General features: G+C 46.6%; 1 protein-coding gene across 2 annotated transcripts in view; it reads right to left on the bottom strand.

The window, feature by feature from the left end:
- Positions 1-14,948, bottom strand: part of FHDC1 (FH2 domain containing 1) — a 178,260-nt gene that overhangs the window by 117,337 nt on the left and 45,975 nt on the right. For both annotated transcript variants that reach the window (XM_069631292.1, XM_069631293.1), the window contains exon 2: positions 6,723-7,263. In XM_069631292.1, the coding sequence (XP_069487393.1) occupies positions 6,723-7,193 (471 nt within the window). In that variant the 5' untranslated portion in view covers positions 7,194-7,263. The remainder of the gene's footprint in view (positions 1-6,722; positions 7,264-14,948) is intronic.

Raw genomic sequence — 14,948 nt, 5'->3', positions numbered from 1 at the left:
TTAATTTCTAAACCTGGATACATTTATTAACAGAGTACAGTGGCAGATGTAAAGTTAAAGGCAGAGGTTCGTGGGGTGGTGGAATGGGGAAATAACACCTCACAACCCTCCGGAGTTCGAGAGCACAAGAATGGGGGAGAAACGTCCTCATGGTACTTTTCTAGCAAGCTAGGGCTAGCCTAGGTTTTCAAAGTTGCGACACCCCTTAAGCTGCATTAGTTAGAAACTTCTTTTGAGCACACTGCTTTAAGCTTTGCAGTTATCAGGGCCATCCAGCCATCTGATGCAGGGCAAGGTTAGGACTCACGGCCAACAGTTAAACACTTTGCTTTGTATTATCCACCATAAATGTTTTCATTTTGCCATGGAGGTCTCTCCAAAGCAAAAGGTTAAGATTCCCTTCGACATTAAGTCCCCTCGCATGTGCCCATTTAAAACTGAAGCGAAGGGCCACCAGACCAGCCTTTTACATGTTCACCCTTCCAGCTATTACAATTCAGCTAAAAAAAAAAATAAGTATTATAATTGCGGTTACCGACACCATGAAGCAGAATTGCCCATTCATCTTTGTTCACCAGACTAGATGTACAGTAGTTGCCTCCATTACCACAGAATCTGATTGTCGAGATCTTAACTACAGTTCAGCCAGCAGCTGCCCTTGCAATGTCGGCAACAAACGTCTAGTGACGGGTGATCCTGTCACACATGCCAAGCATCCGGGCCTAGGATCCCCATGTTTGGGGGCGGGGGGTGGAAGGGGGCAGATTTTTCAGCACAGGGCTACGTTCGCATGAACTGCTGCTCCTGGCGCGGCCAACCTGGGGTACTATACACCGAACCTCCTAGTCAGATGCTGCATAAAACACTCTGCCCGCAGTCCCCAAAATGTCTCGACATGATCCATGTTCACGTGCAATCCACTACAAAGCTGTGTCTCCTGGGTCACGTGGTGCAATGCCAACTTAAGAGCTCTTCAGAGCACCCTTTGGAGGGACCTACTTATGCAGTTCAAGAAACGAAGCTGTGCAAATGGGAATATTCAATGGTGCAAACAGATGATCCCCACCCATTTGTCCATGGTTTACGTATTTTCATGGTACCAAGACCACCAACATACAGACATAGCCACGCGTGTGCAGGCTGTTCAAACCACCGCCACCTCCTCTCCCATAAGGGAGCCAGACACCCTCTGTTTGTTTACGAAACGGCGTGGCTGTCGCCAAGCAACATCGTTAAAGCTTCTTTATGGCGAGCAGCTGCAGAAGATCAAGATACTGCCAGCTCACCAAGCAACTGAACCATGACCTTGAGCTCCGGCGGGAAGGCCCAACGCGGCTTTAATAGGTGCGTGGGCGAAATCCAAGAACGGGGTCACTTGTGTAGCCAGAACACGAGCATTTCCCTTTGTGTGATCATTGGATTCTACACGTATTTCCAGAGAATCAGGGCACGGTTCTGCAAGTATCAGGTCTGTAGACTTCTTAAGGGTCCTTGTGAGAGCGCTTGCAAGTTTAATTGATCACCTTATTGTGATCATGGAGGAAGATAGCTGAGGGGCAAAGCAGCGTTCGTTACAAATGAAAAATACGTGTGACTGTACCTGGGCATGCAATACCACCCCACCAAGCACGGGATGGCATTATTGGAGATTTGTCTGATGCACTTGGCTGGTCAGACAATATGCATTGGCTTGGTCAGTGCGGGTTTCTATCACCCAGCTGCTCATAGTCGTATCGTCACCCTCATCAGCAAAAATATTGCCAGCTGTGAAACAGGCTGAGGGTCCACTAGGTACAGCCAGATACAAGATGGCTGCTGATTTCCTTCAGCTTCTCGGCTCTGTGCTTTTGCACAAGTAGTCAGAGCATGGAGAGAATGCAAACCCTGCTGCTAGTATCAGGGGTGTTGCTAGGTCTGGAAATTATCCAGGTGGCGCTAATGTCGGGACTGTCAAGATGCGGGGCTAGCCAGCCTTTTGGTTGTAACCCCCCCCCAAAAAAAAAAGCTTCCATCTGGGACTACAACCAAAAACAATTGGTCTATAGCCCCGTCAGCTATCCCCCTCCCACACCCCGCCAAGCAACGCCTGTGGCTAGAATCCTGGATGTGGTTTTCAGTCCCGTTACACTTGGCACACAAGGGACAAGGGCTTAATGGCCTCAAGGAGTTTTCCGCTAGGCCTATTCAGATTGCGAGAGACTTTGTATTCATTTTACACTAGAGGCAGCAACAGTAGGTTTTACAATCTATGCAGTCGCCCTGGGAGCTTGGCAGACAAAGCACTGACTACATACACCCCACAGGAAGTATAGAAGTCACCCGGTGCAGAACATAAAATGGTGCACTGAAATGACCCCCAGTTGAAAGAGCAGTGTTTCTTGTTCTGCAGTCAGACTACCAAAAAAGAAAAAAGAAAAGAAAAATAGCACCAAGGAAGGGAAGTCAGGCTGGGGAGGCTTGGAGCCGGTGTCTGGTATAAAGCCTTTGCTTGGTGTAACAGCGAGAAGAAGCAAGGATGAAGAGATAACTCCCGCCAGAATAAAACCAGAGCAATGTTACGACGAGCAGAGTGGGAAACAAGGGAGGGATGCTGGAACAAAGGACCCAGAGGGAGCGCAGTAGTGTGGTGACTGTTGCACGTTCAGTCCATTTGTGCATATTCATCCATCTACTGCAATCAAGCACGATTTAAAGTTGGCAATCTCGTGGTCTTTGTTCCTCTACTCTAGACATACGATAATTTGAGTATCCTCTGCATAAGTAAAAAATGGCTTTCTGTAACACTCCATCAGGACCACAAGTGGGGCAACAAAGATGAAATGTCAGTAGTGCTGATCCCAGATCTAAAGAGGCACAAAGGTTCGGTTTGTTGCCATTCATCCAGTAGCATTTAGTCAGGTTACTCAGATTCTTTGGTACTCACTGAGATGATCCAAGAGGCTGCCATGGGCAACCATCCAACGTGGCGGATCCAAAAGGAGCCAAGGCCGACTAGTCCCCCCCCCCCCCCATCCTCACCCGAGCAATGCAGATCTACCAGAACCACAGAGCGGCTTTCTGTGCCCATACCAGATCAAACGTTACCCTGCTGTGTGTGCAGCAGTTGGCGCTTCTTGACATTTTGCAAAGGGTCGACATTTCTCTCCAATGGATTTTATCATGTTTGGCAGATGAGAAATGGACCTCAAGTTTGATGGAACATGTTTTAAGTTTCTTGGGTGCCAAGCTGGAAATCAGAAGTAGGGGTTAAAGGTCAATGACAATCAGCCAGGATCACTGCACCGTTATTGCATATTGCTGGGAGTTGTTAATTGAAGGCCAGATCGAGGATAAAACGGTCAAGGGAAAAGAGTAACAAATATGTTCGTCAAAGGTGGATTCGTAGGTTTCCATATCAACACAACATAAGAATTTAGGAGAGAACCCCAGCAAGCGAGTCAGAGCGCATATACTTGTATGGGAAGCAATGTGGGAGCTGTAGTTATGGCAGAGGCAAGGCACCGAAGTCCCTTCAATAAACGGAAGGCTTCTTGCATTGGATAGTCGGACAATGAAGTTCTCCCGATATAGCCTGGGGAAAGCGCACGTGTGCAAGAATTCAAGGATTTTCGATGTGGTGCTTTCTGCCAATCAGAAGGACGAAGGCATTTGCATTCTTGTTTTAATCCCGCTTGGAGTTTGCTCAGTTTCTTCCCGGTCTGTAGCCAGGTGGCAGCATCCGGTTGTGGCTCAGAGAGAGGACTGGGATTTAAAAACTGGTTAATATTCCCTGCAAAACAGCCCCACAACGAATTACAACAAACACCTCTCGAATGGCAAAGCCCTAAATTCAGCCTAACTTTGGTTTCAAGTTGCAGACTGGCTGGCAGCCTTCAGTGGCCGAATTCAGTATTTGCAGCCTTTTTCTTTTCATCAGATCCTTAAAACCTTTCCAACTAGTAACAAAGGGAACTTTTGTCAGCTATTAAGGAACGAGAAGACAGCGGCGACTGCCTTTGTATCCGGGCCCACGGTCTGTGTCATCTCTGCTTTAATGTGCCAGTGCTCCAGCTGTCAGAGGACCTCACTTAGAAACCGCAGAATGCCCGATACCGGTGTGGGCTTCTAACTGGAATGGACTTCAAAGGGCATCCCAGAAAGAACAAACCTGCAAGCAGCCCGGCGCGAGCCACTAAAAGATAAAAGTAAAGCAAACGATGGGATCCCAGCTCCGCAGCTAGGCTTTCATGGGAAGCGGGAGAATGGAAAAATCAAGGCGTTTCGTGATCTAGGGCAAGCATTACAAATGTACAAAAAAAAAAAAACACAAGCCGTTGTTGGAGAGGTCGGGGCTTGGTTGTACTAATTAAGTATTTGTAATGATCCCGATGGCCAAACCACTTCTCTAAAGGCCCCTCCCCCTATTAGAAGCGAGCGCACACACTTTTGCATGTGTACGGGCAAACCACCAACCAGTCCATACTCAGAACAGGCCTTGCTGATGCTGCACAGGGAGTTCTACTGGTGATTCGTGCTCTACTACCCCTCCCCGCCACCCCCCACTGTGCCAACAGAAGCAAGGCACAGCCACAAGCATATGCAGGTCCGGGGTGCAGCAGACGACCACACACACCCCTTGCAAACGGGAGGGGGTCGGGTCGGAAAAGGGCAATCGAGGCATTATAGATTCGGTGAATGTCGCCATGTACCCCAGGACTCGGCACAACTGCAAGGCACGGGGGATGTGGGACACAACATTCGAGCCCCATCCATCCCCAGTCCCAGATTAACCAGTGGGGGTGGGTTTGTGGGAGAGATCTATGTGGGGAGCCTAGGCTGCAACACCAAGGACAGCAGGTGGGTGGGGGGGGGGGGGGGTGAGAGGTATCAGATTTTACTTCCCTCCCCACCCCCCTGCACTGCTCAGGAAGACCATAAGGTGCTCTTACCAAGGACATCTCTCTAAGCAGGACATAAATCTACATTGTGGACATCCCTGCAGCAGGATGGCCCCCTCCATATACATTCCAGTCACTGGACTTTTCTGCTTGTTCCATTACATACACATTCCTAATTAAATACCAACCGAAACCCAAACTTGATGGCTCGTTTGCCTCTATTCCACAACAGCAACCCCCTCCCACCCCCTTCCCCCTGTCCCGAGACCCTCCCATTGGCTTTCAGTTTCTGCCTCTGTAGGAGAGCACCAACATCTATCTAAGGCACACCATCAGGACGAAGATTGGGAAAACCAAACCCCAGCCTCTGGAAGGAAAAGGCAGGACTCAAATCCAAACAGCTCACTGGTGAGGTCTTACACGCTGCTCATATTTAATAGCGTGTGGAGCCACACAGTTAGGTTTAGGTTTTGCTACTTTTCACCCCAGTAGTAATTTGTCAGTCCATACAACAGTGGTCTGTGGGGGTACACGGCAGTGTTCCTTCGCAGGTAACTAGACCTGCGGCCTACTCCATACCCCAAACTTCCGTGCCCAAGATCTTCTCTCCAGAACAAGTGAAACACCCTTACCTACAAGGCGTACTACGCAAGGAAGTTCTCTCACCATACAACCCAATGGCCTTGAATTTCATTCCGACTCAAGTGACTTAATAGGTGTGGTACAGTGCACCGCACGCTGCCATTTTAATTACAGGGACTGGGTAGTACTCAGCAGACCTCTAAACACCAGCCAGACTGCACCCAAACAATATTTTAATGGTTTGTGGTGGCTCATATGAGAAAACATTTCAGACTAATGTACACAGGGGTAAAGTACACATTTTTGACTGGGTGGCATCACATTTCATGAGCCTAGATGTAATTCTGCTCGTAATGACTTGGAGCAGTTTGGAAGCGGCGCCATTGAATGCTATGCTCGAGGAAGTAAGGACTTAAAGTCAAATCTCTCACGCGCTCACTTTGATCCCATGAACAGCATTATCCAAAAATTAGGGAGTAGGTTTGAAGCTCAAGATGGATGGGGCGTGGGCATGCAAGACAGCAGAGAAAGCGGTCAAAAGGGGCTGCGCGTCACCATGCACTCTCCTGCCCATCGCTGATGCGGTGGGGTTCCTGTGCACAGAGCATATCGTCACAAGCCATAAGGAAGTGTTGCTATAGAGTAATACGCAAACTCATATTTTATCAAATAATAAATAAAAAAAGGGGGGGGGGGGGGAGAGCACACAAGCCAATCGCTCCAGAAGCCATGGCATGGCCTCCAACTTAGGCAGCATTACAATTACTTGGGGATTTTAACCAAAGCATCCAACTTAGAAAGACTGTCCACAATGACTTTGGGCCCAGCACACGAGAGGGACAAATTCCTTCCGATGCCTCCTCCGCGTCATTAAGTGCAGTAAGTGATCAAAGAGAGCCTGGGGGAGAGATTGGCAGGCATGAAATTGGTACATTGCTGAAGGTATCCATTACATCTTTAATGTGGCAGACTGGCTGCACAGATGAGGTTTACTCGATTAGGTAAACATGGTCAGTGTAAAACATTCCTACATACAGCACCTGCTCAATTCAAGAGCAATAAAAACACAGGTCACGGAAATGTATGAAGATGGCATACCTACACACTCCAGGGTCCGCACAACTTTCCTGCAATAGGAATGTGTGATGGGTGTGGGGGGTGGGGGGTAGGGGGGTAGCGGTGTGTGAGAAAAGCACCACATCCATGGTGAACCAAATACTGGAACCATACACAAAATGCCACTGCCGCTGAACCAGTTCTTACCTCATCTTTGGCCTCTCTGAAAGAGGACCGCGGACTCCTCGTTTTCGTCACTATCGCGTTCTTGGCCTCCTCTTGCTGTCCAAAGAGCTCCTCGATAGTCTTTGTATCAATTTGATACTGATGCTTCCTCGCAGCCATGGTCCAAAGGTTGGCTTTTCCCCGAACCTGCTCCTCGGGAATAGTTTTCCAAAAAAAACTTCGCATTCTCTTCTTTTTCGAATGCCCGTTTAGTCCGCTGGTTAGAAAGGGAGGTGGGGGCGGTGCTCCCGGCGGTGGCGGTGGCGGAAAACCTGAAGCTGGAAATGGACATGGCGGAGGAGGTGGGGGTGGTGGGGGTGCAGTTGGTCCAAGCATTAACCCAGCTGTGACAGAAAGATCCCCATTTTCCTTCTCATTCGCAAGGGAGACGCAGTTCATAACATGCATTGTACTGTCCTCTTGGAAGGAGGCGAGTCGCTCGTTGAGAACCATAGAACAGAAGTGTGGCTGTGCTCGTCGCACCCGTTTAATCCATCTAGATGTGCGGGTGCAGCTTCATCACCTAAGAGAAAGATACAAAAAGAGAATTAGAGGGGAAAGCAGATTAGGCGCAGTACAGCGTGGACCTACGTGCTGTCCCATGGCTGCTTCCAGAGTGCTACCACTGGAAAGATCTTGCACCACTTTCTCCAATTCCCTTTAAAAAAAAACGGCATCCCAGTCACGCAATGTGTGGCATTTTCGAACACATTTCAAAGTGACTGCAACAGTGCATCCAAGGGGTGGCCGAACATGGTATTTTTGGGGACGGGTGTTTGGGGAGGGAGGAGGGGGCACATTGATGGGTGACCTTGCAAAGAATCAGCTGAGCGTTGCCAGTGATTAATGTCACCCAGAGAAATTCAAAGTCAAGCGAGGGACAGTAGTGGTATCCCCCCCCACCCCCTCAACCACCTACAAACCAGGGACTCCACACTATACTCCTGCTAAGGTTTAGGTCTACACACTGTTGGGGCTTTGAGCCACATGTTCTGCTCCACTGCACCCTTTTGGATCGGGTCAGATTCCTATTAACATTATCTTCACCCCCCCATTACTAGGATTAAACCACAGCATTGCCTGGAGCAATGGATGCTTCATACTGCTTTCTAAGAGGGGCTATGCTGCACAGCTATATAACTAGGTTAAGAAATGGGGCAAGGATGACTGGACAGGGGTGCATTTTTGGGAGTTCCCTGATGTGAAGATAACTAGAAGGTTTGCCTCAAGTGGTTAGCCTACGCTAAATTATGTTGAGGGGCTGTGGGTTGAACACCCTCGGGCCCTCAGTCCAGGTCAGTGGAGAGTAATGTAGTAAAAAGTGCACTTGGTATGCGTGCAGTCAGTGTGCATTAAGTGGTGTGTAGCTGCATACTAATGCAGGTGTGATGCAGTGATTTTGCGAGATCAATAGAATGTGTGCAGCAAAACCAATGGACTTGGGTATCTGCATTCTAGCAGCGCTGTGTTCGAGGATGAGACTCTGTGCAACCAGGCCGATAGCTGTGTTTAGGCCGATTTAATCAAGGGGTGTAGCTGCATTCTATTGTTTGTTGGTGCAGAGGAAAGAGTTAACAGTGGTGCGTTGGAGCGTCTGTGTGCCTTTCAGGGGGGACCTTGTTCCTGTTGAGATTGCAGTGCCTGTCGAGGGGGCGGTAGCCCCTTTGCGTTTAGGCTGTTAGGCTAAGGTCTTCCCTGTGTTATTGGGTGAAATGTTTTGCCGGAGACAGACGGGTGGCGATGGGCAGATCTGTCCCAGAACTGTTACTGTATAGGAGCTAGCAACATCCTTGGTCAGTAGTTCTGCTAAATAGATTCCCAATAGGTAGTTCTACTAAAACATTCCCAGATGGTATATAATTCTGCTCAGGATTTCCAGATGTGTAGGATTAGCAAGCAAGGGCTTTTCCTGGACTTCTAGCTGTTGGGAAAACCACAGCCCCAGAGTGACGGATGGAGAGGCCATGCTAGGCCCCATTGTGAGTGAAGCTGGCAAAATGTGGAGTTCTATTGAAATATAAAAGCCAGTACAAAACAGTTATTTAAACATGAGGCCTAGTGAATGAGCGAAAATGGGCCCCCCTCCATGTGCAAGTACTACAGCGGAAGAAATGAGAGACTCTCTGTACTAACATTGTCCAATGGATTCCAAAAAGACATGTGGCATTGCAGATGCAGACTTCATGTAAAAAGGGAAAATGCACACTTTGACACTCAAAACTGCAACAGTGCACATGGACAGAGAACATTGTAAACGCTGGGCGTTAGAAGCTAAAATGGAGGACCAATGCCTTACATTTAAGGACAAAAGTGAATGACCGACTGCACTTTCAGGAATAAAGAGTAATTTCAGCATAGGGAAAGGCCCATTTCATTGTGTGTAAACCTGATTTCTTATGTAAATTGGACAATACTCATGTAGGCATTGCTTAGAGGCTAGAAGAAGAAATGTACACAGATCAAATGCATTAATTGAAAGAGGACTAATCCAGATCAACATCCAGCTCCTCTCAAAACCAATGCTACACGAGATGACAATCCGAGTGTGTGCTCTTCAAAAGTCATCTAGAAAATCGTGTACTGTGGTCATTGCAGATGCCTTGGAGAATGCTTCCTACTCCCAGTCAGCAGAAGACTTTGGCGATTACTTTTGCAATGACAACAAAATTTGCATTTTTGATGTATTGCGCTTCAAACAGAAGACTTGTACAGCAGATCCCAGATTGGGCAAAGCAATCCCACAGCAGGTTGCTTTTGAAGAGAAGTATTCACAGGAACCTCGGTAGAGGGAGCATCGACCGGAGAAGACGAAGAAAAAATGTACATCCCAGTTGTCCATTGTACACAGAAAACCCTATGCACGCAAAATAAACATGCATTTAAATCTTTCTAAACCACAATGAGAAATAAGACTACAAAACCCAAATGCTTTGGATCCCCTCTTTCTCTACCTGAAGCCCTGCAATCCCCAATTCATCTTTTGTGCAGGAGATAAAACAACCACGGAAACTAGAAGGTGGGGTCAACTCAGGGCTTCATTTATGCTCACCTGATTAGCAGATCCGATTTAGGTAGACCCTCCCATCCCGCCCCTACCCCCACTACCGCATGGCATTCTATGGGTTCATGAGCGTAGACTGGGAAAGTTGGGTGGGGTCTTGGGGGAATAAAGCACCCCGATCAACATTCAGTAACAGAATTTGCTGCTCCATCACGGTCTACATTGCAGCGAGCGTGAAAATGGACTGACAAGTAGGTGGATGTTCATGCGAGTTTTTAAGAACAAGCTAGTCGCTGGAGAATGCCTTGGACTCACTGGTCACACTGGTAACTGCAGTTCTTGCCAGTGGCAAAGGTTTTTGTATGGTACGAAAATGTGTTTTTTTACCCAGAACTGGACCCCTTTAGAGCAGCATTTAGGGGCCTGCAAAGCAAGGCTATGCTGTTCTTTCTGCCAGTCAAGTCTTCGGCACCTGACCACACAAAACCCAAAAATGAAACAATCCACACCCGTCACACCACTTCCTCTGCCACTTTTAAAAAGCTCAAATACGCAGTTTGTACTTCAAGGACACTTCATAATATAAAAACAAGCATTGACAACGCCAACAGTTTGGCCTTTTGGGTAGGCAGGGGAAATGGACTTGCCAGGCACTGCCATAGTGGTATTAAAGGATAGTTCCGGGACTTTTTTTTTATTGTCCCTACGGGTCGGCCATGTGTTTGTAAGCATAAATCGGTAGATCGTAGGAAACTTTCCTATGGACCTTACCCGACTTTTCGCCCATTATCGCACTCGAAATCAGCCTCCATTTTGTGATAATCCTATCATTCCGCCGCATCGACCTGGCTCACCTGCCTTTGCGGCACTAAATCAAATCCCCCGCCCCTGAAACAGACTTTATCAAAACATTCATATTCCCCGCCTCTATCCGTGACGTGACTGAGCTGCGTAGGCAAACGCGCCCAGGCGTCTTCTACGCGACTCCACACAGACCCCGGAAATCAACACAGATCAGCTCACAATACAGCGCACCACAATTCGGAATATGAAACTGTACTTTGAAATCAAACCGCAAGATTGTAAATGTGGTAAAGTACATTTATTTGACATCAAATGTTTAGAGAATATTCAGCGATTTGCATTTTTATTTGCTCATGTTCCAAAAAGTTCGTATTGAGGAACGCGATGGTCCTTTGCTGTACACAGGGTCTTAGAGCATCTCACAATACAGCACCACAATTCGGAATGTGAAACCGTGGTTTAAAAGCAAACGGCAAGATTGTACATTTGGCAAAGTACGTTTATTGGACATCAAATGTTTAGAGAATATTCAGCGATTTGCATTTTTCTTTGCTCTCGATCCAAATTAGTTCGTCTTGAGGGAAGCGATGTTCGTGTGCAGTACACAGGGTGTTGGTTTACGATAAAAATAAGCTCTTCTGTCGCACTGATAATCGCATGGCTGTTCCAACAACGAGGCACTAGGCCACCACAACGGTAGGTATGTTGCATCTAACCGTTAGTACCGCGTAAGGGCATACTTGTACTTAGCGATCGTCCCATAAAATGGTCAGGGTGGTAACGTTGTTCACGCGGAGAAGCAACTGGCGGCTGTAGAAGCCGTCCGCCGGTGTCTGGTACTCGTGACACAGACAGTAGTGAATGATGTACCTAAAAACATAAAAAATGAAATTAGTCTCACCATCAGATCCTTATTAAAATTATTCATTTCATAGCGAGGACAGCGCTACTGGGTGTACACAAGTGTTTAAAGGCGTGGCGAGGCATGGAGGGGGGGGAGTGGAGTACAAGGTAAGTAGCATAAAATAATAAATAAATAGGGCCAGCTGGTGGCAAGTGCAAGGTAAGTGCAGAACAAGTGCTGGGAAGGGGGGGCTGTAGGATACTGAGACAGTCCCCCAGTGCAGGGGTTGACAGGGAGGCAGTGCAGGTGGAGAGTGGAAGGGCCCAGGACCGAGGTCGCAGACAGTGGACCAGTTGTAGCAGGGGAGAGGGAGAGAGAAAGCAGAAGCAAAGAGGAAGGTTTTGAGGTGCTTCAGTAAAAGAAGATGGTTCTCCTCCAGATAGTGCGCGGTAGAAAACACTATGCCACATAGAACGAACAAGTACAACTGAACCCGTCTTTAAAGCCACTGTATAGTAATGAAATTGCGGTATAAACTCATCAAAAGTTACTTACATTATATTTGCATTTTCCATTGTGTCTCTGTGTAGGGCAGACCCGAAACACCACTCCTTCTTTGCCGACGTTACTTCTTCTAATGAACGTGGCTCATCGTTTCGTTTCTGAAATTTTATTCATTATCTTTTCTTAGTCTTTCAGGATGGTCCCGGCCTGTCAAGGTCAAATCACAATAGAACCTTATATTGGGTCGTGGGCCTTTCCGCCACCCGAGCAAAACATCAAAGCAGCTGACCTTCACTTTGAGCGAGCACACATTTCTAGTTAGCTCCAGTTAGTGTAAGGGCATCTTGTCTGCGTGCCTTTTTTTTTATTGTCCCTATGGGTCGGCCATGTGTTTGTAATACGGAAACATTCTATAATTTTTGTAAAAATGATTTATATTACTGTTTGGTTTAATTGCAATGGGCCTGCAACATGAGGAGACTCGAGAGAACAGACAATCGAATTACAATCATTTAAACCGTGATGTGTATTTCTCAATGAGCTCTGCTTTAGGTGGACATGGAACAGAGGCAATGTTGGGTGGCAATGCAGTTGTCCCCTGCATAGGTTCGTTCACCACTCCATGTATGTGCCTATCGAGGACATCTACGATAAGTCTCTCAATAAACTCATATTGCATATCCTCAAACACTGGTTTGATCACCCATTGTTTACTTCTTTTAGTGAAGGCCTTATTGTAGCGAAGCGTCCCTAAAGTTCCGGTCGTCCTACTTTGTTGACGGCCAACATTATGGTTATGTGCCAAGACCGCTAGAAGAGTCCGATTTTTCATGCCTTCCATGCCAAAATGCAATCTTTTGGGCCTGTACTTTAGGCACATATTGTGGAACACCTCCAAATCTCCTGTGTGGCAGAATTCCGTGAGTCCCCTCAAATCTCTTGTTATAGTTTTATCAAATACAATCTTTTCAATGGCCTTGTGAGTGGGTGATGAAGGAATCAACCACTTCTTCTTCCGTGCCTCCTCTGTGGACAAATGGCCATGTTCACATTTGTGGAAATGCTCATTTGTCGACCATCGATGTACGTTGCTACAGTGCAACATTACTGACCGCCATTTTTCCAGTAGAATTTCCAACGACCCTTCACATGTTTTTGAGCTCCACCAAAGATGGTTGCTGATTGACTTGGACCACTGTGAAATACCTTGCATATCTTTTTTTTTCCTGCAGCCGACAATTTTTTATTGATTGTTTTTGCAAGATGCCATACGTCAAATTGGTGATTTATATTTTTGTACTCTTCTCTCATTGTCTTGGCAATTGAAACGTGTCTGTCCGTGGCTATCAGGTCGATCACCATTCCCCGCGATTGTAGTTCTTGCAATGATGCTACAAAGCCAACTTTCTCCATGGCCACTGAGGATGTACTTTGTGACACCTGCACGACCACCGAACTCACAATTTTCTTACTTTCCATGTCCTGAAAGTGGTAGGTGCAGTACTTGGCTGAAAATCCTGGACTGTCGCATTGTCCATCACCGGCTAGCCTGAAGCGTTTGCCCGCGAATGTACTTTCCATTGACATTTTTTCCATTCTCCAAGCTTCGCTGATGGCTGGAAATAGATAATCGGTTTGGTATTTGTAGAACTGACTTTTCGCAATGAAATGGATTCCCACAAACTGAAAGAAATACTGTAACTTTTTAAAACTTGAACCACTAAAAAGTGCGGCCGCTGCACAAAGTAGATTGCCTGCCGGCAGTTGCCCCAGCATGGGTTGTGCAGACCATGCGAACGGATGATATTGTGTACAGGTGGCATGTATTTTAAGGTTAGTGCCTCGAATTGCACGAGTCACATTAATCAATGGCTCCCCACATACTTCCCCACCAACCCAATGCCCACATTTCATCATCATAATAATATCCATCAAACAGCTATCGAATACAATGAATTTGGCCTCTTTCCTTATACTGTCACTCTGCATCCCAGCTGGTTCGGCCTGTAACGTTGAGGACATGTCACTCGCATGAAAGGTACAATCTCTGATATCGTCTTCCGCTATGCTGAGTGATATTGATGGTGTTTCATTGTCGTCCACTTCATTCTCTTCCATTGCAACATCTGTTCCTTGTCCGGAGATGGGAGAAAAAAACAATGTCTTCAACTTTCGCGTGCTCTTATTTTTTGCGGGTGTGGATTCTGTGAATTGATCTACGACTGCATCCAAACTACCAGGAGGACATTCACTATCAATGGCTGGTGGTGGTATAGCTCCGTTGTCAATCACTTCATATTCTTCCCATTGGCACGATGCATCTCCAGTCTCAAGTCCCTGCCAAAAGGTTTGACAAGCAACATCTCTCGTTCGCTTCACTGTCTGTGTAGATCTAGTTCTTACACCCACTCGCAACTAGAGGACAGATTAGAAAAGGGATGTTCAGTTTAAACACAACTTACAGTATTGAACTATTGACAGTGAAAGACAACATAATATAGTGAACAGGACACTAACCTTCTTTTGCTTTCTTTTCTTTGAAACTTTCTTTCCTCGAACTTCAACATCTGGACGCTGTTGCTCCGACTCGTGTGTGCATGTCTCCACTTCCTCTCGCGCTGCAACGACTATACTTTCATGATAAGCACATCCATCACTCACTGAGGCTCCATCGACTCGCTGAAACATAGAACTTTCATTAGTATGTATAATAATATTGAAAACACAAAATGTACTTGGGGACCAATACCCATACGTACATCTCAATAGCAAAACACGAATGAACGCATTGTGTAGAACATTCAAACGACAATAGTTCACGCATTGTTGATCTAGTTAGATTGAACTGTCAAGATCCATACCTCGGGCTCCGCATAGACTTCCATTGATGATATTATTGAAGATGACGCTTCAGCAACTCCCTGAAACACAGTAATTGCATTAGTATGGTTTTCTATTTTGTTAAAAAGAACATAAACTTTGTGCAGGCGTCAACAGCTCATCTAAATAGACCTGCACAATCTTTGATCAGTTGTCTAAAATAAATAATGGATAT

This window comes from Ambystoma mexicanum, chromosome 6q, assembly GCF_040938575.1.
Source record: "Ambystoma mexicanum isolate Mex_15411 chromosome 6q, UKY_AmexF1_1, whole genome shotgun sequence".
Lineage (NCBI taxonomy): Eukaryota > Metazoa > Chordata > Amphibia > Caudata > Ambystomatidae > Ambystoma > Ambystoma mexicanum.
The sequence above is the reverse complement of the archived record's forward strand: the minus strand, read 5'-3'. Positions and strand labels throughout refer to the sequence as shown.